At 49.0% G+C, this 26,746-nt stretch overlaps 2 protein-coding genes across 8 annotated transcripts in view; one reads left to right on the top strand and one right to left on the bottom strand.

The window, feature by feature from the left end:
• The window catches only part of LOC149350037 (uncharacterized), a 58,546-nt gene that overhangs the window by 9,932 nt on the left and 21,868 nt on the right, over window positions 1-26,746 (top strand). The window lies entirely within an intron of this gene.
• LOC149350036 (uncharacterized) overlaps window positions 14,395-26,746 on the bottom strand; it is a 44,559-nt gene continuing 32,207 nt past the window's right edge. For 2 of the 4 annotated variants that reach the window (XM_089579052.1, XM_089579051.1), the window contains exon 2: window positions 14,395-15,147. In XM_089579052.1, coding sequence (XP_089435178.1) covers window positions 14,728-15,135 — 408 coding nt within the window. In that variant the 5' untranslated portion in view covers window positions 15,136-15,147 and the 3' untranslated portion in view covers window positions 14,395-14,727. Of the gene's footprint in view, window positions 15,148-16,650; window positions 17,183-26,225; window positions 26,508-26,746 lie in introns of those variants that run through there. The other 2 variants (XM_089579050.1, XM_089579049.1) reach the window with 2 other exon arrangements.

The raw sequence follows: 26,746 nt of genomic DNA, 5'->3' as shown, positions 1-26,746 counted from the left end.
CGTGGGACAAGCACTCACTTCATCTGACTTTAATCTCTGAAAAGCGAGCATATATTACAGAAACCTAGGCATGCGAAGAAAGTAACCTCATGTGCAATCAAGAGCGCTTTTCAAGATATGAAATCTCTGCGTTATATGATTTCATATCTTGAACGGTTCTGTTGATTGCACATGAGGTTACTTTCTTCGCATGCCTAGGTTTCTGTAATATATGCTCGCTTTTCAGAGATTAAAGTCAGATGAAGTGAGCGCTTGTGCTACGTCGTTCTTCAACTGTGTGTGTTTTTCGGCGCTACTGTTTTTTCCTTTCTCAAGTACAATGAACTATCTAGCCCAAATAGAAGTTCTTCTAAACTGCTAATGCTATTGTTTCAAAGCCATACTTTTACCCCAAAAAGCCTATTTTTAATCTTCCCTGAAACACCTGCTATATATCGAAGCCATGACAGGCTTGGGCACTTAGCCTGCAGTATACTGGAAATAAAATAAACAATATATGGTTTGGTTTATGGGGTTTAACGTCCCAAAGCGACTGAGGCTATGAGAGACGCCGTAGTGAAGGGCTCCGGAAATTTCGACCACCTGGGGTTCTTTAACGTGCACTGACATCGCACAGTACACGGGCCTCTAGAATTTCTCCTCCAAAGAAATTCCAGCCGCCGCGGCCGGGATCGAACCCGCGTCTTTTGGGACAGCAGCCGAGCACCATAGCCACTGAGCCACCGCGGCGGCTAAACAATATATATATATATATATATATATATATATATATATATATATATATATATATATATATATATATATATATATATATATATATATATATATATATATATATATATATATATATATATATATATATATATATATATATGTTCAAAATTGCCAACTAACTTTATGGGCTGGGGAGCACATTAGTAACTGTGGAGAACGCAGTGCACATGGTCACTTGGTATTTGAAGAAAGAGCGTGGAAGGCGGGACAAGGGCATAAGCGCTGCACTGCGCTGCGTCTGTCCCATTCGCCCGTGTGCCGTCTTCAGCGCTGCCTGGCCAGTTTATTCCGGCACTTTTACCAAGTTTGCCCTTTAGCTGACTTTTGGCCGCCTTCAGTTACGCTTTCCTTCCGCTGGTGTCCATCCTGACACTCAACAGACCATACCGGTCATCGGTTCCCTGCATTACATGTTCTGCTAACGTACAGTCTTTGTCAATAGTTTAGAGCCCAGGGGGTTTGCTACTAAGCCTCGCAGTGGGTCTCCTGCAACATTCGTGGTAGTCCTACCCATTGGAGGAGGCAGGATCAGAAATCTGCTTACCTTCTGCAAATTTAGAGCGCTGGAGATGCATTACGAACCAGACAGCGTGCTTCAGAAGCACACCCCCTGGGCTCCAAACTTTTGACAAAGGCTGTACATTTCCTCTTCTAAATTTCATCTGAGATGTCCTCTACTCCAATTAGCTCTCTAATCCACGCTGTTTTCTTTCTGTCTCATCATTTACCTTCCCATCGCTCTCGGCGCCGCTCCTGCTGATGTTTATTCATACATCACTGGCAGCGCCGTGAAATGTACGGAAGTAGTCCGCACGGAAAAATAAAGGGCGTAGTACTCCGCGATTGTCTTGAGGCGGATCGGTCTAAGGCACGAGAAAGCGACAGCGTGTCGTCAGCAATAAGAGTGCATTTAATCAAGCTCATGAGAAAACTGTCATGTAGTAAGCCTGCAGGCAAATCATTTACTATGTTTTGCTCACCACAAGCAACGCACTACTTTTTGGTGGCGGATGCAGACAGCGCAAACAAGAGTGCTAGCTTTGACAGCGTTGCACCTGATGTCTGAAACGTAGTATAGCTGCCCTGCAAGTTTCAGTCCCATAGGTGAGTAGCGGCCTGGTGCACCGCTTATATACTTTTCTTTTCGGGGATATGGGTAAACTGCTATTCACAATGTGGAGGTGACGGCGCTATGCAGTCCACTGAATTGTTATTTTTCTGCTGCTTCCTTTCTCAAGATCTAGGTATGCCATGATTAGTCAGCTAAGATAGATGTACTCTTTAACTGCTTTTGTATCGCGTCGTATTTATATATTTATGCGGCAGGAAAAACAAAAGACGCTTTTCCTGACACTGCATCGTATCATATTAGAGGGGCTGCGCGGAATAGTCGATGATTAATCGAACGGAGGGCGAAGATACGTCATTAAGTCGCAGAGCCACGTAAACAACGGCGGACTTTTCCGCGAGGGTTCCAGTCGATTGCGCAGTCGTCTTTTCCCTGAATTAAGCAAAAATCGCAGTGCTTGAACGTACGTCGTTGTGAGAGCTTGAATTGCACACAGCTTGTTTGAAATGCACTGTGCCATCGGCCCTGAAAACGAGAGAGTCCGCGCAGTCAGCAGCAATGGGCCGCGCATGCGCGCTGTCAAGTTCAAAGGAACGTGCTCTGAGCAGGATAACTCAACTTGTCGTGGAGGTGCTTGCGGCAGCACAGAGATTCGAAAACATGCGGACATCGACCACCAAGGTACTTCGAAAGCAATCACCTTTTGCGTCTTCATTCCACGTTCGCTTGCACGAATTGGCAGTGTACCAGCTTGATAACAAATTTAATAAAAAATTCACAACTTTACTTTTCCCCCCTGTGATAGAAGAAGAAAATGTCAAAATGTAAAACTGATACCAGTATTATTACTAAGAACCCTCTGGTTCACAGGTTGAACCCTACAAATAATTAAGAAGCAAAGTTCTACACTCTGTTGGGGAAAACCGACCGCGCTGCGGTTCTGAACACAAATAGGCGTTGTAAGAAACACTCGTTCGTGTTCCCAAAAGATGACATTAAATAAAAAAAATTTGAGCCAGGACTTTTGTCTGGGGTAATTGGTGCATTGCTAATTGATGGAAAACAAAGCGCGAAAGATGGGAACAAGGGGGAACTCAATACAGGGCGGGCGCCCGCCCTTTGTGTGTTCCCTCTTGTCCACGTTCTTTCGCGCTGCGTTTTACGTCAATCAAAAAAGTTACTTTCCCCAAAGCAGTAGATTTTTCTTCTGCCCACGTACCAGGGGACATCATAGCAGCACTTTACAGTTTCTTTTTCTCTAACAAGGGCGAACAAGAAATGCGTTACAGAGGCGCTCACACAGCAACGCAAAAAAAGTTCCTCGTTGTTTCCCGCCCTGGGCGCAATCGCGAGCGGCGCAAATTCAAGCAAAGAGTGAAAAGAGAAGGGAAACAACGTCACGAGACGGCTGCGGCGACGAGCTTCGCGTCACGAGGCTGCCCGGCTCGCGTCGTACCGACGCGCGGTCGCCTTGGGGGCCCCGGGCACCTTGGGTGCGCGTCCGGCAGCATGTGGCGCCCCCTCGCCGTAGACGCGCGTCGTCTGCTCTCCGCCGACTCCCGTTGTGTCGAGTTCGCAACTGCGCGACGGTCTTGCGCCAACCTTGAGCACGCTTCCCTCCACGCGCATCGGCATTTTCTTGGGTACGTCGCGGTTTCCAAGCGATATTTCAGGCACGAAAGCCCGATGAAGTCCTTTGTGCGGTAATTTATAGCTCAGCTTCATTGTGACTGATAAGCACTGTGAGCTTGACACATACCTTTACGATAAAGCAATGGCCGCGCCGAGCCAAGGATACTTGTCGCGAAAGCCGTTGTAACGGAATGGGCTTAATCGCTAATGTATTCCGTTTTACGAGCCGTATAGTTTGAAAAAAAAAAAAAAACATCGCGTGCCTTATAGTTACACAGTTACCAGTTATGAAGAATAGTACGTTATAAAAGAATGCTAACTTTAAGGGTCGTTGTAGAATGTTTACTAAACAAAAAGGTAGTCAACACTATAGCCAAACGGGTGAGTTGGTGGTACATATTGAAGGCAAACAGCGCAACGACGCAGACAGAGTGGAAGAAAACACAGGACAAGCGCTGACTCACAACTGAAATTTATTCAAGGAAAACAGTACATTTTATAGAAAAAGTGGCCAACTTATCAGCTAGTACACAGGTAGATATTTATTGGAGCGATTTATGGTCGTTGCAAGTGCCGCCAACGTGGCTTTGTCGAGTCTGACAGAGTGCTCGGTCGGAGTTCCTGACAGTGACGCCAGAAACAACTGCCCAGAGCCAAATGGTCCGATACCCTCACGAGTCCTCGTCTTCACTGCCGTGTCATCCTCACGAGCTTCCTTCAACTTCCTGTGATGTGGAGGATGTCGTCGACCATGAATTCGTGGCCGTGAAATTCGGCCAAATATGTATCAACTAGCCTGCAGGAATGTTCTTTCACGATGCATTTCTCGTTCCGCAGGCATTCCTTTATTCTACACTTCAAATCCTTGTCGCCTTGTTCCCTCAACGCCTTAGTGTCCTGCAAGTCTAGAGAACTTGGCTTCTGTATCCGGAGGAAGGTGTTTCCTGCCGAAGTACTAGTCCTGTTTGATGGATGTAGACCGTCGCCTGGGCACGGGCGCAGTGTGTGCAAAATTCTGCGGTCGTAATATCAGTGACAGTGCCGGCTGTACACAGAACTGCTCTTTCTCGGGCTACAGGAGTCCTCGCGACCCCCCACTGCGTCGGCGCAGTGGCGTCAGCTCTGCACGATCATCGAGGGAACCACAACGTTTCTGTGGCAAAAAGCCCTTCCAGTTCTTCGGCGATGTGTTGCGGATAAAGCCGCCGCCCCAGAAAACGGGGTCCCCACGATAGGAAATGTGACGATTCCGAAGGATGACCGACAGGTCATCTGCTTCGGTCCAAAGTTTGCGACCGAAACACTGAGGCGCTGTGTCCTGTCCGCTTCAAATCTTTGTCCTCGTTTTTCTGCGCTTGAAATCCGGCCATATTGGCAGAGAAAAATTCGCGAGTGGAACAAATTCCCTTCAAAACACTGCCTACATTTTATCCACTGACATCTTTTTTTTCTATGTTAAAATAACTGCGTTTTGGTGGCATAGTGCTATAAGTGCTTTTGTGGCGTGTATTCATTTTTGTTTGGTTTTTGATTCTTGGCTTGATGTGAAGTAGTTATGTTAGGTATAAATGATAGGCGTAACGTTAAGAGATCGGAAGCGGGAGGAGTGGGTGAGGGAACAAACGCGGGTTAATGACATCCTAGTCGAAATCAAGAGGAAGAAGTGGGCTTGGGCATGGTATGTAATTGCAAAGGCGAGATAACCGTTTGTCCTTAAGTAACGGAGTGGATTCCAAGAGAAGGCAAACGTAGCAGGGGGCGGCAGAAAGTTAGGTGGGCGGATGAGGTCAAGAACTTTGCTGGGATACGGTGGCCGCAACTGGCAAAGGACATAGTTAATTTGTAGAGACATGGGAGAGGCCTTTGCCCTGCAGTGGGAGTAGTCAGGCTGCTGCTGCTGCTGATAATGATGAGGAGTTATGTGGCTGACATCGCTTTTATGACATCCGTATTTTTTTTGTATACCCCTCCCTCTTTTAGTGTCGCTTGACGTAGTGGGTAATGAAATAAATAAGCGCAATCTTGCGATCGTGAAGGCACTTCATCCTCACATTTAGGAGCGAGGCTCACAGCAAGTGTGCCGTCATGTAAGTTTACTGGTGATCTATTCTGCGCGAACAAGACGGGCGCCCTTGAAACATCACGGCTGCGTTGAACCTTCGTTCTTTACGTGCTGAGTTGTCGAAAAAGGGCATGGGCTTGGGCTTTTTGCCTGTTCCTCCCTTCAGGCTCAACTTTATTTATGGCAGCTGCATGCCATGGAAGGGTGCTGTTCAACCTGCATTAAATATTGTGTGGGCCGCACTCCTGCAGCAGTATGCGCAGCTCGGGCTCACGCCATTTTAATGCGAGGTGGTCCGGGGCGAACTTCTGCCCTCGCGATCGCCTTGGAAATAATGCCGGGTCTCTTTTCAACGTTTTGTGCAATTGAGCGAGCTCTCGTCCACGACGAAATGCCGCCGTTTTTACTTAACCGAACTGTCCGCATTCATTGCAGCAGACAGATCACTCTCGGGCAGCTGTAGACGTGGTAACCAACTTGCACGTTATGCAGTACCAGGGAGCAGAGTGGCTTTACATTGAATAGGTTGGGGCAACCAAAAGGAAATAAAAATAATAGGCCCCTGCCTGCACCGCTTACACACAACAGGCTTAACCCAATTGAAAAATAAAAGAGGAGGCCCGTAGGCAAGTTGTAATTTGACCACCCGTGGGTGGAAAAATAAAATAATAGGGAAAATGCTACATTAGCGACCCACAGCCGAGAGAGCGGGCCCGGGGAGGCTCCCCTGACCTCCCCTGGGAAGTAGCGGAAAGGGAAGTGGGACGTGGGAAGGGAATGGGGACAGCGTGTTTTTTGCTCTGATCCTTCAATTATCTCGACTCCATTACTGGCCCGCCTAGCCAGGACAGGGAGAGCATCGAGATTGCCCAATGGTGCGGCCCCACTCACGGGATGCCCGACCACCCACCATACGCAACGGGCTCCGACCGTCGGAGACAGGAAAACCTAACACGGGGTCAGTAGCTACCTGGGGCTCCTCATCGCTCACTAGAGGGCTTTTCCCACCTGCCGGCTACTAGCCGTCGAAGGTTTTTCGCGGTTTTTCGGACACCGGAAGTATGTGTGATAGTCCCGGCCAGTGGAGGTCCAGAACATCAACGGCCTCGCGGCCTCAGAACTGGTCGCTCCGGGGGGACCCATCTGTGCTTCCTCCAACCATCCATGCACTTATTTCCTCTCCTAGCTTACTCTTCTCCTACTGAGGAGAGAGTGTTCAAGGCTGGGCGACCGGGCCACTAACCAAGAACGTGGCTTAGGATGAGATGACCCGGGCCTACTCCACCGGTACTCCACACATCTTCGGTTTTCGCCAGACTCTTACGAGGCAGTAGACACTTTTAGTTGGCCGTACGGAACGGCGTTACGTACGCAGGAGCGTTGCGGGTCGCGAGTGCGCATGCGCAGAACGTTCCGTACCGCTGGGCCGCTTGCGTACGTACGCACGCATCGTGCCGTTGCGTGCGTGCGCTACGGATACGTTACGGGTTGCGTTTACAAGATGGCGGCGCCCAGCTCGCCCGCTTCGAAATAAAAACATGTCGCCGCTGCATTCTCCGGCGGGATAGCTCGCTCAAATGGTAGCGGTTAGCTTTTATTTTGCACACTCTCGCCCACACGCAGAAGTATAAGCGATAACTAGCCTCTGTTTTTCAAATAATTTGGCGATTTTCAAGCTGTAGGCCTAACTGTGTTTACCTCGTAGCAACGACACCTGGCGGAGCACTTCTCTGGCTTTTAGTCAATTATTTCATTTTCTTCTGTTTGCATAGTTTTTCTTGGAACAAAAAAAAAAGACTCGCGATGCAGCCAGCTTCGTTACCAGTAATTAAATGCTTCTAGGCATTTCGATAGCTGCTGTGGTAGTCGCGGAGCACACGAAAATCACAACCTGAAGCAAACAAAACAGCGAGAATGGCTGGAGGAGGATTGGCGAGAGGCTTGGCTTGGCTGATGTCAAAAACTTTTCAAGCATCAGTTCTTATTTCTTGCGCCAGATGGCGCGGAGAAGCACAGCGGACTCTACAGCGGATAATTTTAGGATGCGCTTGGTACGTCCACTCGGAAGGACGCTAACGTACGGCTAACTAAAAGTGTGATGGACGCGCCATTCGTACCGTACGCAACGTAGTGTGCGTTGCGTACGTAAGTCCGTTACGTACGGCCAACTAAAAGTGTCTAGTACTAAGCCCTCATCCCCCGGCATCCCGCAGGCGGTTAAGCCTGCGGCCGGCCGTAAGGCCACTTCCCCGAGGCGGCGGTCCTCAGAGCCTGGCCACTATGAACCCCCGCGCGGACCTGGTTTCTCCGTAACCAGAAACCGACGCGTCGGTAGCCAGACTTGCACGCCCCCGCGCGCAGAGGAAGGAAGGTAGCATGTATTTGAAAACCTTTTGGCGTTTTGACATGCCTTCCGGGCCGGATTTCGTGGGTCCAACCTGAGTATAAACCCAGGCCTGCCTCCGCTCAGGCATCGGACCTCACGTGCACGACTGACCCTCACAGTCGTCTGGGAGTCGCTGCCACTCCCATTGGGGGTTTGCATCCCCAGAGGATGGGTCCCGGCCATCCCATCCCCACTGCTGGCATTGCACCGAAACAAAGCCTAGTAGCCGAAACTACACCGGCCAGTATCCGGTGGCGGGGGGGGGGCACGAGCAGGCAGCCGTTGCGGTGCGGCTCGCCTGGCGTTCGCAAGCTCCGCTGCTGAAGGCGTCACGGAAATCGACCGTATCTTTATTTTATTATGGGGTGATGGGCTTGTCAGTAAAGCGGTGACAAGAGTAGGCCGTTTATTATCGCCCTGGCCACTTCCGAAGCGCCGTCCTCTGTGGCTTCGATGCGAAGCAGGCTAGGCCCAGCGACGGCCAGGGCAGCCACAGTCGAGGAAAGCTTGAGACATGGCTCGACGCTTGCGCAGGTTCATGGTTGTTAGGAGCGTCCCCTGTGAAATGGGCTGGTGGAAGGCGCCATCATGCTCTGCATTCTTTTATGCGAAGCATACTAGCCGCACAACCGAGCTCTTCCTTGCTGCGCCGCGCGCGGCCGCGTAGCTACCACTTGACCTACATCGGCGCACCACGTGATATGACGTCACAACAGCTGTGAAAGCTGGGGCTCAACTCGTGCGCTCGCTTGCGGACGCGCAACCTCCACCGGCGGCCTAACTCCCGCTCCTTCCGCTAGGGGCGCTGACGTCACAACAGCTGTGAAAGCTGGGGCTCAACTCGTGCGCTCGCTTGCGGACGCGCAGCCTCCGCCGGCGGTATACTTCGCATCCTAGGCTTAACCATAAGCTAAGCCAGGCCATTTTATTGTTTCTCCCGAATAAAAACGGCCACGCTAAGTCTAGCTCGTAGGAAGTGCCTGGGTTTTCTTTAAATACAAATTCTATTGACTTTTACGCTTGACCAGTTTTTAATCCTGACCCTGTATCCTTATGTCACCGCCCTGCTTTTGAGACATCAACCTTCTAATCGCTTTTATTTCTTTTTGTTAATGTCTACCGCAGATTCATTCACATTATATTTGTTTGTTCTCTAAACCCTAGCCTCAGGGAGAGGGACTATGCCTGTATCGATATCTGGACGGATATTGTCCCATTCTAGTAAAATATGTTCAATTGATTCTACGGATCAACCAAGCACTGCACATGTACCGTCGTATTGGTTAAATTTCTTTTTGTAGCTTGGCATTCTGAGACACCCTGGTTTCGCTTCAAAGAGTAGGGCGTTGTCTCTTGCAATATCGTAGGACAATTCCTTCTTGATTTGCCTTTTCCATTCTCTATACAGGTCTAGAGTCAGTTCTTTTTTTCATTGAATTAATTCATTTCTTATTATCTGTGTTTTGGCCTGTCGTTTAAAGCTCTTTATTTCTGCGCTCTGGTTTCTTTCATTTAATTTAAATTAGTAGTAACAGAGAAATGCGCAGAATATAACCGACCCCTATATATAGTGTTCATTGAATATGAGAGTGCATTTGACTCAGAGGAAACCTCAGCTGTCATGCAGGCATTGCGGAATCAGGGTGCAAAAGAGTGTTATGTGCAAATATTGGAAGATATCTATAATGACTGCACAGCTACCATAGTCCTCCATAAAGTCAGCAATAAAATTCCAATAAGGAAAGATGTCAGGCAGGGAGGCACGATCTCGCCAATGCTATTCACCGCCTGTTTACGGGAGGTATTTCGGTGCCTGAAATGGGAACAGTTGGGGATAAGAGTTAATGGAGAATACTTAAGTAATCTGCGATTCGCTAATGACATTGCCTTGCTAAGTCACTTAGGACATGAACTGCAAAGCATGTTTAATGAGCTAGACAGGCAGAGCGGAACAGTGGGTCTAAAAGTTAACATGCAGAAAACCAAAGTAATGTTCAACAGTCTAGCAAGGAAATAGCAGTTCGCAGTTGGTAGCGAGGGGATGGAAGTAGTAAGGGAATATGTCTTCTTAGGTAAACTAGTTACCGCTGATCCGGATCATGAGAGGGAAATAACCAGTAAGGATAAGAATGGGGTGGAGCGCTCAAGACAGGTTCTCTCAGATCATGAATGGCAGTTTACCAATATCCCTCAAGAGAAAAGTATACAACAGCTGTATCTTACCGGTACTCATCTATGCGGAAGAAACGTGGAGGCTAACGAAGAGGGTTCAGCTTAGGTTAAGGACAACGCAGCTAGCTATGGAAAGAAAAATCATACGTGTAACGTTAAGAAATCGGAAGCGGGCGGAGTGGGTGAGGGAACAAACGCGGGTTAATGGCATTCTAGTCGAAATCAAGAGGAAGAAATGGGCTTGAGCAGGGCATGTAATGCGAAGGCGAGATAACAGTTGGTCCTTAAGCGTAACGAAGTGGATTCCAAGATACGGCAAGTGTAGCAGGGGGCGGCAGAAAGTTAGGTGGGCGGATGGGATTAAGAAGTGTGCGAGGATACGGGGGCCGCAACTGGCAAGGAACAGGGTTAATTGGAGAGACATGGGAGAGGCATTTGCCCTTCAGTGGGCGTAGTCAGGCTGATGATGAGGATGATGATTAGTAGGAAACGCGAAGTTTCAGAGCCAACTCTGTTCCTTCATGAGGTGTGACTGCGGGCGAGTTGCAGCCTGCCTTTTTAAGCCCTCGTTGAGTCATCCGCCGGGTCACTGAACGTAGTCCGTGGATGTCTACGTTCTCTTCTCTTACGTGCATCCACGCTCTACGTGCAGTGATCCGGCGGATGACTAAACGAAGGCTTAAAAAGGCAGGCTGCAACTCCCCGCAGTCATACCTAATTGAGGAACCGAGTATGTTCTGAAAAGTCATTTTTTAATTTTTTGGTTGTCTCTTTTTCTCATTTAAACTAAATTCCATTTCTCAACCAGACAGGCCTCTGTCAAATGTTTTCTTTTGGTTTCCTGAATACTTATTAGCCAGTTTCCTTGTCCTTTTTCGCCACTGCGAGCAAAGGCGCTTTCTGTAAAGTTTTTAAACGCTTTAGCTGCCTACCTATTATCGTACAATTTTCTCAGGCGTTCTTCATGAAACATGCTACTGCGAGCTTCCTGTGCTTCAAAAGATACCCAGCCCGTGCCCCCCTCTACTGTCTTATTCGTGTTTTTGCACGTAGTACTAACCTGCCAACAGCTCTGTAATTTATTTCTGGCCAGACTATAAACTTCTGACACAAAACCGCATGCGCAAAAGTAAGCCCTGGTACCTTTGTTCCTTTCCAAATAACGCTCAGTAGTTCATACCTGTTGTACCCCCAAAATGCCCGGTGTTTCATTATTCTGGAACCTCTTCGCCCTTTTGCCCTAGTTATGTTTGCGTTCTTTTCCATGTATATTTGTCCTTCGTTTAACCATGCTGCGAGATATTTGTATACCGCCAGCCTGGGTATCTTATGGCCTTGTATTGTCAGCCCTTGATCAGTGGAATCACTGAATATTGTCAAACCTGACTTAATGACGCTGGGAGTAAAGCCAAGAGGGGCTAATGGACAGCAGCGATGGTAACGGACAACCATGCCTTAATCCTTTGTCTACGTAGACTGTTCTCGCACTTATCCCTTCTAATACAACTTCAACTCTATCATGTCGGTATAATTCCTTTAGCCGTTCTATTATGTCATGACCAGTATCTTCATCTGTGGGTACGCTGCAGAGGAGCTCCCCATTTACGTTGTCGTACGCATCGCTTAGGCCTATTTTCCGCCTAGCTATTTTTATGCATTGGTTAAGCACGGACATGCTATCATCTAAGCGCCTACCGCTTCTGAACCCGTTCTGAAGTTATCCCAGTATGTTATTTCTTTCTATCTATGCCTGCATTTTTTTTTAATTTCACTGCCTACATTGCCATCCTGTATATAACCGAAGTTATCATAACTGGTCTGATTTCATGTTGGTCCTATATCCTTTCTCTTTATAGATATAATTCATTCTACTCTGCTAGCAAATGTCCTAAATTTGCTTATCTGACGTGACTGTTTCCAAAGCCTTTAACGACGTTTTCTTTCTGCTTGGATCAAGGTAATTAATTAGACTGGCTGGAATTTCGTCTATTTTTGCAATTGTACATTGTAGACACCCCTGAAACAAAAAGTGGCCTCAGGCTCAGGTGCATTCGTTCGCAACGCTGTAAATTCTTGAAATCGGCGTTCGCGTCCCTAACAATGCACGCTTGGGACATGTGCCCGCTCGCTGTGGTTTGTACGGGAAGCAGTGAGCCTCCAACCTCCTTGGGACGGGTATCCTGTTTTTGTGGCGCTTCCGCCACTTGATAATGGCGGCTCTTGCTCGAGTTTCGGATTGAAAAATCGCGTTTTTTTCGAGCGATTTCTGACGCATTCACTTCAATCTCAATCTCTCTTTGCAATCTCTCGTTTTTACGGCTCTCTCTTGACACTGTGCGAAAATAAGTTCTTTATACTGGGCAAGATTTTTGTCGCAGTTAGCCTTTAAGTAAATGGATTCATGGTGGAGCCGAGACAGGAAGGCATGCTTATTACGCTGCCTTATCAAAGCGTCATTAGATTGTTGGTCGCTTAGAGTTGTCCGAAGAGTCCCTAGGATTACCCTAGGGTTTTAACGTGTCACCCATCACGGAACATGAAGGAAGTTTTGTCAGTTTGCAAGCGCGAAAACACCAATAATTGGTCACTGTGCTGTACTACGGTGAATTGAGCGCTGCACGTAACTAAGCGAACGCGTACTATTCAACTCTGCGTTGAATTAAGCATTGCAGTTAGCTAAACATTGTACCACGATGTCACCTACGATGATCCGGTCTTCTTTAGCGCTGCCTGAGCTTCTCGTCTCACAGAAGTGTATGTGAAGCTGTGCCTCGAGCAACGGCTCTTACGATTGTTTTGGGAGTAGCAGTGCCTCGTCAACCTGTTTAGCCGTGCTGAAGGCTGGACTGCAAAGGTCGACAGCGGAAGAGCGGAGGGTTGGACAAGGTGTGCACACAGATATCTCTACTCCGTCAGCCACGCGTGTGTAGCGAATTGAATCGCGCGGGAGCAGCGAGGGGTATTGTGATCTCACATCTGCAGCTTCCAGAGGCGGCGGTATTATATCAAATCGCAGAAAAAAGGTGATTTGCGCTAAAAGCTGTTTGAATTAGGCGAGGTATTGCACCCTCAGTAAAGACCCCTAGAACGTTGATGTTACTGCCTTACTTGTATTATTCTTTTCATCTATAGATATGACTGGCGCAGCCTTGAGAAGACTTATTTAGACGGGCTTCGACACGAAAGCCTGTACGCGCGAATATGCCGTGTGCCTTGCGTTTGTGTATAACAGAATGCTTTCAACTCTCTCCGGCAGCGTCACCCTTAGAGCTTTTCATCTAAAAACAGTTTAATACGCTCGGAAGGTCGAAACCTATACGGAAACTTGCTTCCAAATCCATCCGTCCGCGCCATTCTGTCATCTCAGCGTTGGCTGTACTTCATATGCCCATATAAGGCGACCAGTTCAAGCTCGTCACTTGGCAAAAGATTGCTGAGCCGTGTCTTGGCAAAGCATGAATTAGCCCGTCAGCGATCAAGGTGTCCGGGAAGAGATAGCAACTTTTTTCTTGTTGTTGGCGCCGTAGACTGGGTGTGTTATCCCGTTTCAGTCACGCGTTACCTGGCATTTCATGGCGGAGACCATATAGCCGTACGCTCTGGAAACCGAAATCCGGCGGTTCTGCACACGAAAGGTGTGGCGACGCTCGAGCGGCGGTCAGCCAAAGGTGATGCCGTTAGTTTCGACGATCGACGGCTCGCCATGCTTCTCACCCATGTCGCTGCATTTTTTTTTTTTGCTTTGAGGGCGTATGTTTTAACCCTGAGCGGCTGCTTTTCGTGGTACTTCATCACTGCCGTAACGTGCTCGTTAGCTATCCGCGTTTATCACGCAGTCTGCCGGGATATCTTGGGAGGTTCATATACGTACAAGACCTGGGATGTTTGTTTTCTCCAAAAATCATCTCAGCTTCATTGCTGAAATGTTTAAACTATTTTTCAATTTTCCGCTCAAATCAACTCTGAGTGCATTTGCGCGATTTCACCGAATTTGAGAGCGGCAAAGTACAGGACATCGCCGACTTAAGAGCGCAGAAGGCCTCAAGCTAGGCGGTCGACAAGTGCGAGGTACACCCGCGCGGATACTGGCATTAAAAGCGGAAGGGCAGCTGGCATGTTACATAACTAAGAGTTCATCGTGCCATAAAAGGCCACTCTGAAGCATTGACGTCTTCAGAAGAGCGTATCGCGATTAGCGCCATACCACTATACAGACCGCTCGGCACACAGCATGACCTTGCGTTGAAAAAGCACGCAACAGCATGCGCGCCCGCCGGCAAAGACGAAGTAACGCGCAAAACCGGTGCAGCGTTACTTTATTTACATCATAAATAGGTATTTACAGGCACCGTACGTTATGCAGATGTCATGAAACAGATCACAGTAGCGCGCAGTGCCCTGTTGTCGCTTCCCGAGCGACGTGGGCGAAGCTGCAGCAGGGCGAGATTGCTGGAGAGCAGCTAGAGTTCACCTCGGGCGACACACTCTGCCGCCACACAAGCACTGTCCGAGGAGCGTGCGCCTTCTTCGGCGCCGTGAGGAGATCGCTCCGGCCATGTGGCGGTTGCTGTTCGGAGGGGCCGCGTAACCAGCGCGCGGAAGAGTCGTGGAAAGAGCGTCTGGGCGGCGCCGCTACATGACAGCGATGACTGGCGGGGGCGCGTGGAAGGCCGGCACGATGGGCGCGCAGTAGGCGGCGCAGTGGGTCGCCGGTCGCACGGGGACGGCGGGGGGCGGCGGCTGCACCTTCTCCACCGGGATGGTCTGGTAGTCGGGCTGCGGTTTGGCCACCAACACGGTGCAGCGGAACTCCTCGGGCATGGCGTAGCGGATGACTGGGGGACCGACGAAGCCCCGCTTGGCCGCCTTGGGGTAGACGAGCACGTGGCACAGGCCGAACAGGGGCAGGATGAGCACTGGCAGGAAGGCCGGGTGCACCGCCACCGTCAGGTAGGTGCCGAGCACGGCCAGCGTGGCCAGGGCGCCGGCACCGAGCACGGCCCATGTGGACGGGCTGCTCTGCTTCGCTTCGCTCGCCATGAGAAGGGGCGTCTGGAAAAACGGGACAGGGCGACCGGTCACCGTCGAGGTCGAGAGGCTGCCGACGAGCGCGCAGCTTCGCTTCATGCTGGCCGCTCCCGAGGGTTGGCGCGCGCGCGACGGTAGTTTGCGCGGGCAGACTGCCGCTGCTGGCAGCCTGCCTCGATATCCCGCTCTTCGGAACTGAGACCAGAGTGAGCGGTCGCTCAGTAAGCACTTAAAAGGAAAGCAGTCACATGACCATGAATTTCAGGCTGGCCAATCGTAGACCAGTTCTTATCGCGTTCGAGGTTAACTGTCTCCAGAGCAGGCGCAGCAAGCAATATACAGCTTTTCTTATCCTTTGCTGCGCCTAAATAAGTTGATGGTCTAGCTCGTCCGATACCAGAGTATTTCCAATTTTATAAACAAAGTGTGGTTCGTATTTAAAACCAACTGACATAACTTCCCGAAAAAAAAGAAAGGATGCCTGTCTTTTGATTCCATTTTTTTTCGCGAACAAAGGCAAACTACGATCATTCGAGCGGCCCATACATCGCGCAAATGCGTTGGATGCTGTCAGAATGCGCAAACAGCTGCAGTACACCAAGGTGCGATTTACATCCTTTGAAGTGATAATTAACACCAGCTAATAAACTGACCACTGGAAGCAAAAAAAAAAAAAGTCACAGCCTACTTCTATCCATACGACCGCGTGGTCGGCTCTGAGCCCAGAGGATTTAACTGCTATGTGACCACAACTATGGCCATGCTGCTAGGATATGCTGAGAGAAGAAAAAAGAAAAAGAAACTCGGCAGCATGCAGCTTTCAAAGCGAAACCTATCCTCGGCGCACCAGCGGACATTGCTCACGGGAGACATTATTTGTGTAGCACAGTAATGCACAAAGAACAAAGGTGGACAAAGAACAGACGAGGCTTGTCAGACCGCAGAAACCCGTCTCTTAGTCCAGCTTTGTATAAATATTTCCGGATCATAGGCGTTATCCAGGTCGGGAGCATGAATCAGCGTAAGCAAATACAGCACGACTCAAATATATACAGTTTGCACTTGCGGTGTTCTTTTCTATAGTTCGTTATCACGTCCGTTATGCTTGACGCGAGAGCAGCAACAAAATCGCAATAACGAAAACAGCTGCAATGAGTCGGGTGCGCTAGCTAACTATGATACTGGAATGTCTTCAAACTAGACGGGACTTTGAGATGCGAGCGTCTCAGTTGCAACCGCATACTGTACACGTGATACAGCTTAAGCCGGGCATCTGGTGTAAGCGAACCAATAACTCCTCCCCAAACAATCCACATGAGAACTACGAACAGTACAAGAGAAAAAGGAAATTCTCAGCGCTAAGAAATCGTCAACAGTTGGATGTAAATGGACAGCTGACAGCTTCTCGGCCATGTGGAGAAAGAAAAAAGCTTCAGACGGCACGAATTCGCCCGCAGCTGTGTAGCGCGAGGTAAACTAGCTCATTAATAATATCCCACGCGCCGGTTGTATACAGCAGCGACTGACCTCGAAGGCGGCGGCGGCGGCCTTTGTCACCGGCAGAAGCGGCGGTCGTAGTGCAGGCGGAACATGCGTGCACGAGCACAGCGTCGGTCGCTGATGGGGTCTGTCTCGCGGTCGCCCGGCGGCTGGGCTATATACGCGGCGGGAGCACATGGCGCAGGCCGCACCAGAGCGGGCCGGTGATAGCACGCCAGTTCCAACTAGACCCCGTAAGGACGGCAAGGGAGATTGTTTTAAAGGGCGCCCCCGAAGCGCGTGCGAGCGCTCCCCCTCCTCCTCAGTCACAGATAGCCGGCCCGAGATCTTCGCGGGGCCGTCGGCAACCCTTGCGAGAGACGACGTCGCGGGCGCCGCGCCTCTGACACGGCTGGCGGGTAAGCGGACGCCATGTGACTGCGCGAGACCCGCCACCATCGGCGTTCGTGAACATAGGAGAAAGGTTGCTCCTCCGGGGCTGCTGCTGCTGCTCACAAGACAAGGATGACTTGCCAAAGCGAAATCGGGCAAAAGTTCGAACAAGTTTGTGGGGTCGATGCGATAAAACCTAGTCACAACCTGATATCTCTACCGCGCCATACGAAGGCGCCTGTTCTGCTGACCGGTCAGTGAGTGGCTTCCAACGTAAAGGAACGAAGATGCGGTTGCAGCCTACGCCTGACACGTAACAGATACTCTGGAGTGATGCAAACCGTCTGAGACTTAGTAGCGCACTCCCAAAGGTCCATCGTGGGAGGGAACAGCGCGAAACAAAACGACGGACAAAGTAAGAGGACACAAAGACGAGCGCTGAATCGAAATTGAATTTTTTATTGAAAAACGAAAACATATATACATCACAATCACGTGAACAAACAGAGCAACGAGCATTGGTCTAGCGGAATCAAGATCATCAAACGTACAAAATGCCACGTGGTGAATTCCGAACAAAAGCACCAACAACAAGAGCACAAGTGCTTTTGTTCGGAATTCACCACGTGGCATTTTGTACGTTTGATGATCTTGATTCCGCTAGACCAATGCTCGTTGCTCTGTGTGTTCACGTGATTGTGATGTATATATGTTTTCGTTTTTCAATAAAAAATTCAGTTTCGAGTCAGCGCTCGTCTTTGTGTCCTCTTCCTTTGTCCGTCGTTTTGTTTCGCGCTGTTCCCTCCCACGATGTATCAGTACAAACTCGCCCAGTTATCCATCCTTCCCAAAGGTCCCTTGGGGGCTTTTCGGCGCATCTTCGGGAGAGGATTAGCCTTGCGTAGTAAGGTTTATGGTATATCGTTTATAAGGTTTAACGTCCCAAAGCGACTCGGGCTATCAGGGACGCCGTAGTGGAGGGCTCCGGAAATTCGACCACCTGGGATTCTTTATCGTGCACTTGCATCGCACAGTACACGGGTCTCTAGCATTTCGCTTCGATCGCAATGCGACCGCCACTGCCGGGGTCGAACCCGTGTCTTTCGAGCACCATAACTACTGAGCCACCGTGGCGGCTCTGTCGTACTAAGGAAACGGGGACCCTCAATAATATCGGCAGTGTCTGCTGTTCGACGCTACTTCGAAGGGCGCTGTCAAGGAGCACTGACTGTCCCGCACAAAATATGAATTTGCGCGCGTGTAAATGCTCCTGCCGCTCGGCTCGGTGTGCATGTAGAAGCAATGTGGCAGAGAACACTAGAACGCGCGGCCACCACGCTTCGCGAAGCACTGCCGCCGACAGCCGACGAAAATGGGCGGCAACAGTCGCATGCCCAGTAAGCATGGCCGGCTACACACTACACACTGGCTTGCTTCTACTTGTACACACTAGTAAAGTTTATCTCAGATCAGGACGATCAGACGATTGATAGCTTTCGCTGCCGCGTACGCATTTTAGCAGTTCTCACGAGACTATACACAGGTGGTACTTACGTTGTTTACGTTATTTCAAGGCACTTTTTATGGGCAACTTGCTCTGCGCAAGGCATATACGCCGCGTGCCGCACGGCCACTCACGGCCGCGTGCCGAGAGGCCACTCAGTAGTGGTAAAATGTCGCGCTTCAATTTTTTTCACCGCACATCTAGCGCTGGCTCTGTGATGAATTAATGACTGCCTGATTGAATTTTACCGTCTAGTAGCGGCGCGAAAAAGTTGTTTGCTTTACAAATAACTGCGTGTTTATCTTTTAAAAAACACTCTATCGTGGATTGGCCTCGCTTGTATGCGGAAGTATCTCAAGCAGTTCTCGAAAACGATAACGGATCGAAGCGTACCACAAGGCAGATAAAGCTGCCACTGACAGCATGCTGGTTAGAGGCGCGGCAGAGCACGCACTTTTCTTATTGGGCAAAGGCGTCTTGCGAGAGCACCATTTCTATCCCGCATTTTAAGAAAAAAAAAGTTCATTCGGTTTCAACAATGTCTGTAGCGATAATAATAATGCGGCGGCCGGAGTCTCAGAGTGCCAAGGGTGCACGACACACGGCTCTCGGTGGTTAAATATAAGGCTTAACGTTGCAATTATGAACCAGCAAAAAAAAAAGACAAACGTGCTGTGTAATTGATGTGGAGAGGGGATAGCCCGACAACAGACACTCCTGATGACTTGTTTCGCGCGCTTGTTTTGACTAAATTGCTTTCGAACCTTTCGTCCACTCTTTCGTCACGTGACTGTAACACATTTTCTATACTAAGAAGGTTGGCGCAGCAAATTTCCCTTTGGTTACCTTGAGGGATACCGAGGTTCGGTTTAGGTTTATGGGGTTTAACGTCCCAAAGCGACTAAGGCTATAAGAGACGCCGATACCGAGGTTCGGTTACGATTCGACGCCATTTAGCGTTCGAGATAAACAGCCGCAAAAGGCTACCGCTGATGAAATGAAAATAGACAAAATGAAGAACTGTACACAGGTAATATCACAGAAAAACAACAAAAATTCAACACACAGCAGGAAATAAAATACATAGATACACTGCATAGCGAATACGGCAAGCAAGAAAAATGGGAAAAAATACACAACGCAATGCACTAAAAATAAAATCAGTAGCTGAGTAAGAGCAAACGTAAAGAATAAAACAACTCGAAAGTAAAGCTATAGTAGGATACAACTTTAAAAAACAGCAGTTGCTAACACTTGGCCATGGTCCGCGGCGTCCTGTATTACTCCGCTGGCCAATCGCAATAGTAAACGAAATCAACTTTTTAATGTTTGACTAATTAAACAAACCAGGTATCAAACGCTGCATATGAAAATAAATCACACAGACACGTACAGCCGGCGTCAAAACTTTATGGGGACGCGAATCGCGTGAAAGGCGAATTTCGTATCTGTTGTAAGTACACTTCAATTAAAAAGTGCAGACAGCGCTTCAGTGCGTACAACCAAACCACCTATAATTTTCGAACTGTGAGCCAAGGCTACACAGAAATAGCCTTTATCAGTGAATCGCATGCCCCGTAAACTTTTGACGCCGTGTTTATGTATGCTGTAGTAGAAGATAAGTCTGCAGTGAAGCCCCGCCCACATTCAGGACCGCCGCACAGAATTCCTCCCGTACAAAAATGTACTCCATTGTTAAAACTTCTCTCGTTAGCTAAACAAGAAGCTAATCACAAGAAAAACAAATTACAAGCTCCACAATTCTGACGCCTTGCTTGTCTAACAGAGTCAGACATTAAAAGCTGAATTCGTTTACTGTTGTGATTGGCCAGCGGAGTAATACAGGACGTCACGGACTGTGGCCCATTGTTATCCACTGCTGTTTTTTCAAGTTGTATTTTACTACTAGAGAAGGTCGCGCGCGTTAAATTTGCTATTTTTCGTCAGTGAACAAATTTAAGGAGAAAAATATATATTTGGGAGTTAGATAAGTATTTTGTTGGTCAAATGTTTAGGGGAATCCCCCAAGGTGGAGTAGATTTGTAATAAGGGAGGAATTACTCATTGGCATCCACCCGAGCGCAGCCATACGGCTACAAAGGAAAGCTATACAGCTTTCTAAGAAACTCCGTAGTTAAAGAAAAATTCGTCCTGGTCCGGGGTTCGAACCCAGGACCACCGCTACACCGTAGCAGTCGCTTTACCAATTGAGCTAACCAGGACGGCAAAGCTTATGGTAGGGCGAGATCGAATTGATCAATAACTCGAAGTGATCAATAACACTTCGAGTTATTGATCAATTCGATCTCGCCCTACCATAAGCTTGCCTGGTCCTGGGTTCGAACCCCGGACCAGGACGAATTTTTCTTTAACTACGGAGTTTCTTAGAAAGCTGTATAGCTTTCCTTTGTAGCCGTATGGCTGCGCTCGGGTGGATGTCAATGAGTAATTACTCCCTTATTATAAGTATTTTGAAGGAGAAAAACAATGGGAGCTTTGGAGTTAGGTAAAAAAAAAATGGTTGGTTGGTTTGGTTTATGAGGTTTAACGTTCCAGAGCGACTCATGCTATGAGGGACGCCTTTGTGGAGGGCTTCAAAAAATCTAAACCACCTGGGGTTCTTTAATTTCAGCCGATCTTGGGTCCCTCGACGTGCACTCATATAAATTCGTTCACTTTGGAAGACAAGGTCAGTTGTTTCACAGTAAGACATTAAATAGAGGCGCTGACACGGCGAGGTGTCGTCTACAAGGAAGTTTCTTTTGGTTAAATGGCGTCGTGTGCTGCGTTCGCCTGCTGACGAGTATGTTACTTAGGCTGCCCGGCCTGTAGCCCCGTTTCTCTCTCCTGGGCGGTCACGTGGTTTAACAGGGCTTATCCCACGGGAGATTTGCTACTCATGCTGCCGAGGAATGAGGAGCGGAGGGTTTGTGTGCTACAGCTACCGCTGCAAAGTCTTCATCCCACTGCATGGTCAAAAGTCCTGGAGATTTGTTTTTTTTTTTGTAATCACGAACGGTTTAAAACAGAAGGCAACAGAAGGAAAGCTGTATAGCTTTCCTTTGTAGCCGTATGGCTGCGCTTGGGTGGATGCCAATGAGTAATTACTCCCTTATTATGACAATTGAAATTGTTACTGGAACGAAACTTATTTGGGTTGCTGTAGGATTGTGAATTTTTGCAGACGCAATCGAAAGGAGGCTGCTGACTAACTTGAGGCATTATTGCTACACTGCAGCCAAGAACGTTGCGGCCTGAAAAGCCGTTATGCTGACGTAGAAGAACCACAACGCTACTGTGTGAAAGGCTATTAATGATAGACAGTCAATAAATTCAAGACCGATAGAGATTGCCGCGAATGTGGAGGGAGGGAGAGAACTTAATGTGGATGTTGACGTGCGTTCATTGGCCCACAGGTGGCGAACTGAACGTTTGTATGAAACGTGAGACGTGATAACACATGAAGCTGACGCCCCTAAATTGATTTTGATTTTAGGTATGGCTACAAGGTAATAAATGCAGGTGGGATCTTGACCTAGTGTTCAAGATGGCGAATTGAAGCCGCATAATTTACAAAAAAAAATAAAATTCAAATTTAGTTTAATACCCCTTAATGTTGGGCTAGTTGGTGAAGGTCACCATGAAACGTGTGCGCACGAAAAAAAAAAAAGGAGACACAGAGACAGGGAAGGCAGGACTCTCTGTCATCGCCATTTTGTGTCGGTCTCGTTTTGTGCTGACGCGAATTTTGGCAGGACTGATAATTACGACCTGTTCTAACAAGTTTGCGTAACGTTTGTGCGCCATTTGTGCGTATTTTTTATACTGGTATAGGTAGGCGCCTTCCGTGCAGGTTCTTTAAAAGTGTCGCAGCAGAGCTCCCCGCGCCTAGTCGTCGGACTGCCAGCGACACGCGCGAGGCACGCTGTTCCCGTCTCGGATGACGCGACAGGGAGTTGCACAACTTTCCCGCTGCGCTCGTGCCGTGGCGAGCGTATAGAGAACCACGTTGCCGTCTAGACCGCGGCGCGCGATATGGAAGCGTGACCGAAATGAAACCGCTCCCCCAGAGGCCACTACGGAACTAGCGCTGCATGTGCGTCGGGCATCCGCCGCGAAGAAGACACTGGGCTTTCTCCCATCGCGTAACACCGACTCTGCGAAGCGCGCTCTACTGCTACCCATTACGGCGTGATACGAAGACAGAGAAAATGAAACAGCAGGGTCTGGCTGGAAGACCGCCGCAAGGTCGAGAATGGCGGTAAGAGAGAGAGGAGAGCGCGGCGGCGTTCACGTCCGAGGATGCAGCGTTGCTGCTCAGCGGCTCTCTTTCTCTGGTGCAGGATATCGCGCGACGAAACGCCGGCGGGCCCTTATCTGCTTCGGGTATTGGTGGTGTGCGGGATGTCGGTTTACTTCTGGACGCGCCCAGTGTTTATTGTTTGCGGGCAACCGTGACCGTCTTAGCGAGGTCAAACTGCAGGCCACGCAGCTCGCTCATGCACCAAGCCCCCGGCTTGGCGCATGAGTTTGCAGGACGGTCACGAGCTGGCGGTTTAAATCGTCCCTCATATTCGTGGGGTCTGAATTTGTGTGAGGATCGTCATAGAAGAAAGAAACAGCGGGCAATGTCGTGGACGAAACATACGAGAAAAGGCGCCGCGAAAGTTTACTATTCGACTATAGGACGGCAAACATCACAAAGCGGCGCAACCTAATGCACAAAATCTAGAATCAGCACGCATATCACTTGCAGTAACATCCTATTAACCAGCCAAATTGGCGAGCGCCACACTTTTTGCTCCCATTATACTGCAGCCTTTTTATTGTCCACGTGGTTCCTGAAATGCATTCTGTATTGAATCACCGTTTAGACCACTTGTAGGTGGCGAAATAGACATTGCTCAGTTTATTTTTTAGCTTGTTTCGTGAATTTCGTTATCGATTGACCTGCGCTTAGAACTATTCGCTTATGCTCTTGCTATGCAGCGTTAACCAAGGTGAAGTAGTAGTGCTGACGATTTTACGTAATAAAACCCGCGAGCCGCGTCAGAAATAAGCGGAAGACGGTTCTTTGAACAATTGGACGCTCTTTGGCGCCAGTAGTGTTTTGGCGCACTAATATGGCGCTGAAACTATTGCACATGAGCAACGTATACACACCAAAGTCCACAAACTGGCGCGTCAATGAAGTTAAATCTCAGAGCTATCTTTTATCTGCAAGTTTAGTATAGCAGATATCCAATAGCGTATACGGATACCGGATTAACGTATGCCGGCTGCGCATGCGCAGTGGCCCCACCTGACCCCGTCCCTGCCACTGCGCAGGAGGAGTCCGATAATTCGGTATTCGTCTTCTCTAATACGTATCCGCTTTGCTAAAACTGCCTATTTACTTTAAACGTGATTAAAGGACCCTGAAGGCATCCCCTCTGCTCCTTTCAGCATTTCGTCTAGCCTCCACTTTTCTTTTAATCGCGCGCTGTTTAGTTAGGTGGACTTGTGTTCCGTTACGACATAAAGAACGCCACCATTGACCTGTCACCTAAGGCAAGAGGAGGGAGATCTTTCACGAGTGCGTCGCAAAGCAAAAGATGAAAAAAACTTGTTGTCCTTCTGAAATGCTGAGACATCTTTGTACCTGCATGCTGTTTGAATCTACTGTAATTTCATCGTGGTCTAGCTGAACGCTCGGATAATTCGATTCTGAAAAAAAAAAAAGGCTCCTAAACTTTTTTCTTTTTAACATTTCACAAACATAATGATGTTCGGCACGGGTTTAAACCAAAGCGCATTGTGTCTTTTAATCATCTGAAACGGTGGTTGTGATGCTTTAGCTAAGGGGAGGCATTTTGTGAGCACTAGTCTTTGAATAAAGTTAGAGCCCGATCAAATACGCTACCGCGAAGAACGTCGGCTTAGTGTGCCATGACGTATGTTGCCGAGCGCTATCAGGTGAGACCCACGACTAAAAGCAAGGTCTAAATTCTAAAGGGAGTCTTCACTGCCGATAGCCAGTTATATAGAACTTCAGTTGAGGCTGCAAATTGATTGGTTTGGTTCGGTTTATCGGGATTTAGCGTCCCAAAGCGACTCAGGCTATGAGGGACGCCGTAGTGGAGGGCTTCGGTAATTTCGGCCACCTGGGATTCTTCATCTTGCACTGACATCGCTCAATACACGGGCCTCTGGCTTTTCGCCTCCATGGAAATGCGACCGCCGCGGCCCCGGATCAAACCCGCGTGTTTCGGCTCAGCAGCCGAGCGCCGTAACCTCTCAGCCAGCGCGGCGGCTCAGTGGTTTCTGCAACAACAGATGTCAAAACGGCGAGAAGTGTAAGCCGCGGGATTTGCGGGTTCGATCCCGGCTCCGGCTGTCGCCTTTCGATGAAAGCGAAAGGCAGAAACGCCCGTGCACTGAGATTTCGGTGCACATTGAAGAACCCCCCGTGTTCGCACTTAAACCAGTCTCCTCCATAAAGGCTTTCCTCATATATTAAGAGCGTTGCTTTCTTGCCTTGGTGCGAACAAACAAATAAATTTCTGCTAACTTGCATTGTTCCAGAATGGCTGCTAAGTAGACAGGAGAGTTGGTGAAGGTTTCTGTCTTCTTGAGCTCGGGAAGGAAGGAAGGAAGGAAGGAAGGAAGGAAGGAAGGAAGGAAGGAAGGAAGGAAGGAAGGAAGGAAGGAAGGAAGGAAGGAAGGAAGGAAGGAAGGAAGGAAGGAAGGAAGGAAGGAAGGAAGGAAGGAAGGAAGGAAGGAAGGAAGGAAGGAAGGAAGGAAGGAAGGAAGGAAGGAAGGAAGGAAGGAAGGAAGGAAGGAAGGAAGGAAGGAAGGAAGGAAGGAAGGAAGGAAGGAAGGAAGGAAGGAAGGAAGGAAGGAAGGAAGGAAGGAAGGAAGGAAGGAAGGAAGGAAGGAAGGAAGGAAGGAAGGAAGGAAGGAAGGAAGGAAGGAAGGAAGGAAGGAAGGAAGGAAGGAAGGAAGGAAGGAAGGAAGGAAGGAAGGAAGGAAGGAAGGAAGGAAAGGTTGGCTTCGGGTTCGATGTCCCCAAGCTGCACTTGGGCTGCAAGAGATGCCGCAGTGGAGTACTTCGGATTAATTTCGACTAGCTGGGGTTCAGTAATTTGCACTGACATCGCACAGCACACGGGCGTTTTGTATTTCTTCCCCTTTGAAATGTCGCTGTCGTAGTCAGGATCAGATTACGCATTTTCGGGCACGGAAGCCGAACGCCATAGCCACTGATCCCCAGCGGTGGGTTGGAGGTTTGGATATGATCACTTCAACGGTGTTGCACCCCGGAACATATTGACTCGCCTTTAACTGCCATGGGCTCATAAGGTTCATAGTCGTTGAAAGTAGGCAAACACGTTCTGGACGTGAACCATGCAGCCCAGAAAAGAATGCCAGTTAGACGACAGACTGAACAGCGCTTACCGATGCTGTAAGTGCGCTTCACATGCGGTCACATCCAAAGAAAACTTAACATATGCGACACATGCGGGATGGTAGCAGAGGCCGTTCACATCCTTGCACTCCTGCAGCATCCTGGCTTTCAGTGAAAATAGATGTAAAGTCGCCCGTGTGCTGTGCGATGTCAGCACATGCTAAAGGACCCTATGAGTTCGAAATTAATCTAGAGCCCTCCAGAACGCCGTCCCCCACAGGCCGCCGCGTTGCTTCGGCAAGTAGAAATCTACAAATCAAATCGCTGCTCGGCACTCACCTCGTGCTTGACTTCAGGAAGGCAGTTATTGAGGCACGCTTGCTGGCAAGCTCTATTTGCGCCGCTTCGGTTGCTTTTTGAGGTCTGCTGTGTGCTAGGACATAATAAACAATGCTCTTTGCTGCTGGTATTTTTGTGCCCGGAACCAGACTTATCCGGTTGCGGGCTGAAATGAGCTGGACAACGGACGATAAAGATCCGGGCATCTGGGAGAAGCTGGCGCCGCCAGAGGAGGAGGCGCTGGGAGGGGAGCTCACCACAGCGAGCAAAACAGGGCGTCATCTTTACGAGAAAGGCGGAGCGCCGCAGATTACAGCGCTCTGGAACTGCGACGATAGCAGCGATTTCCTCTTGCTGCGGCTCTGCCGGCAACGCTTGTGAACGGACTCGCAGACATGCGATCTATTGACTGCTATGCTACGGATCCATTGTTTGTATGTTCTGGTATTTGTGGTATACGCAGCGTGCCAGATGATCACACTGTTGACGCCGCGTCGGCCTGCCGGATGCCATCGTGCGAA

The sequence above is a fragment of the Amblyomma mixtum genome, chromosome 3, assembly GCF_055824585.1.
Source record: "Amblyomma mixtum isolate Tamu chromosome 3, ASM5582458v1, whole genome shotgun sequence".
Lineage (NCBI taxonomy): Eukaryota > Metazoa > Arthropoda > Arachnida > Ixodida > Ixodidae > Amblyomma > Amblyomma mixtum.
The sequence above is the reverse complement of the archived record's forward strand: the minus strand, read 5'-3'. Positions and strand labels throughout refer to the sequence as shown.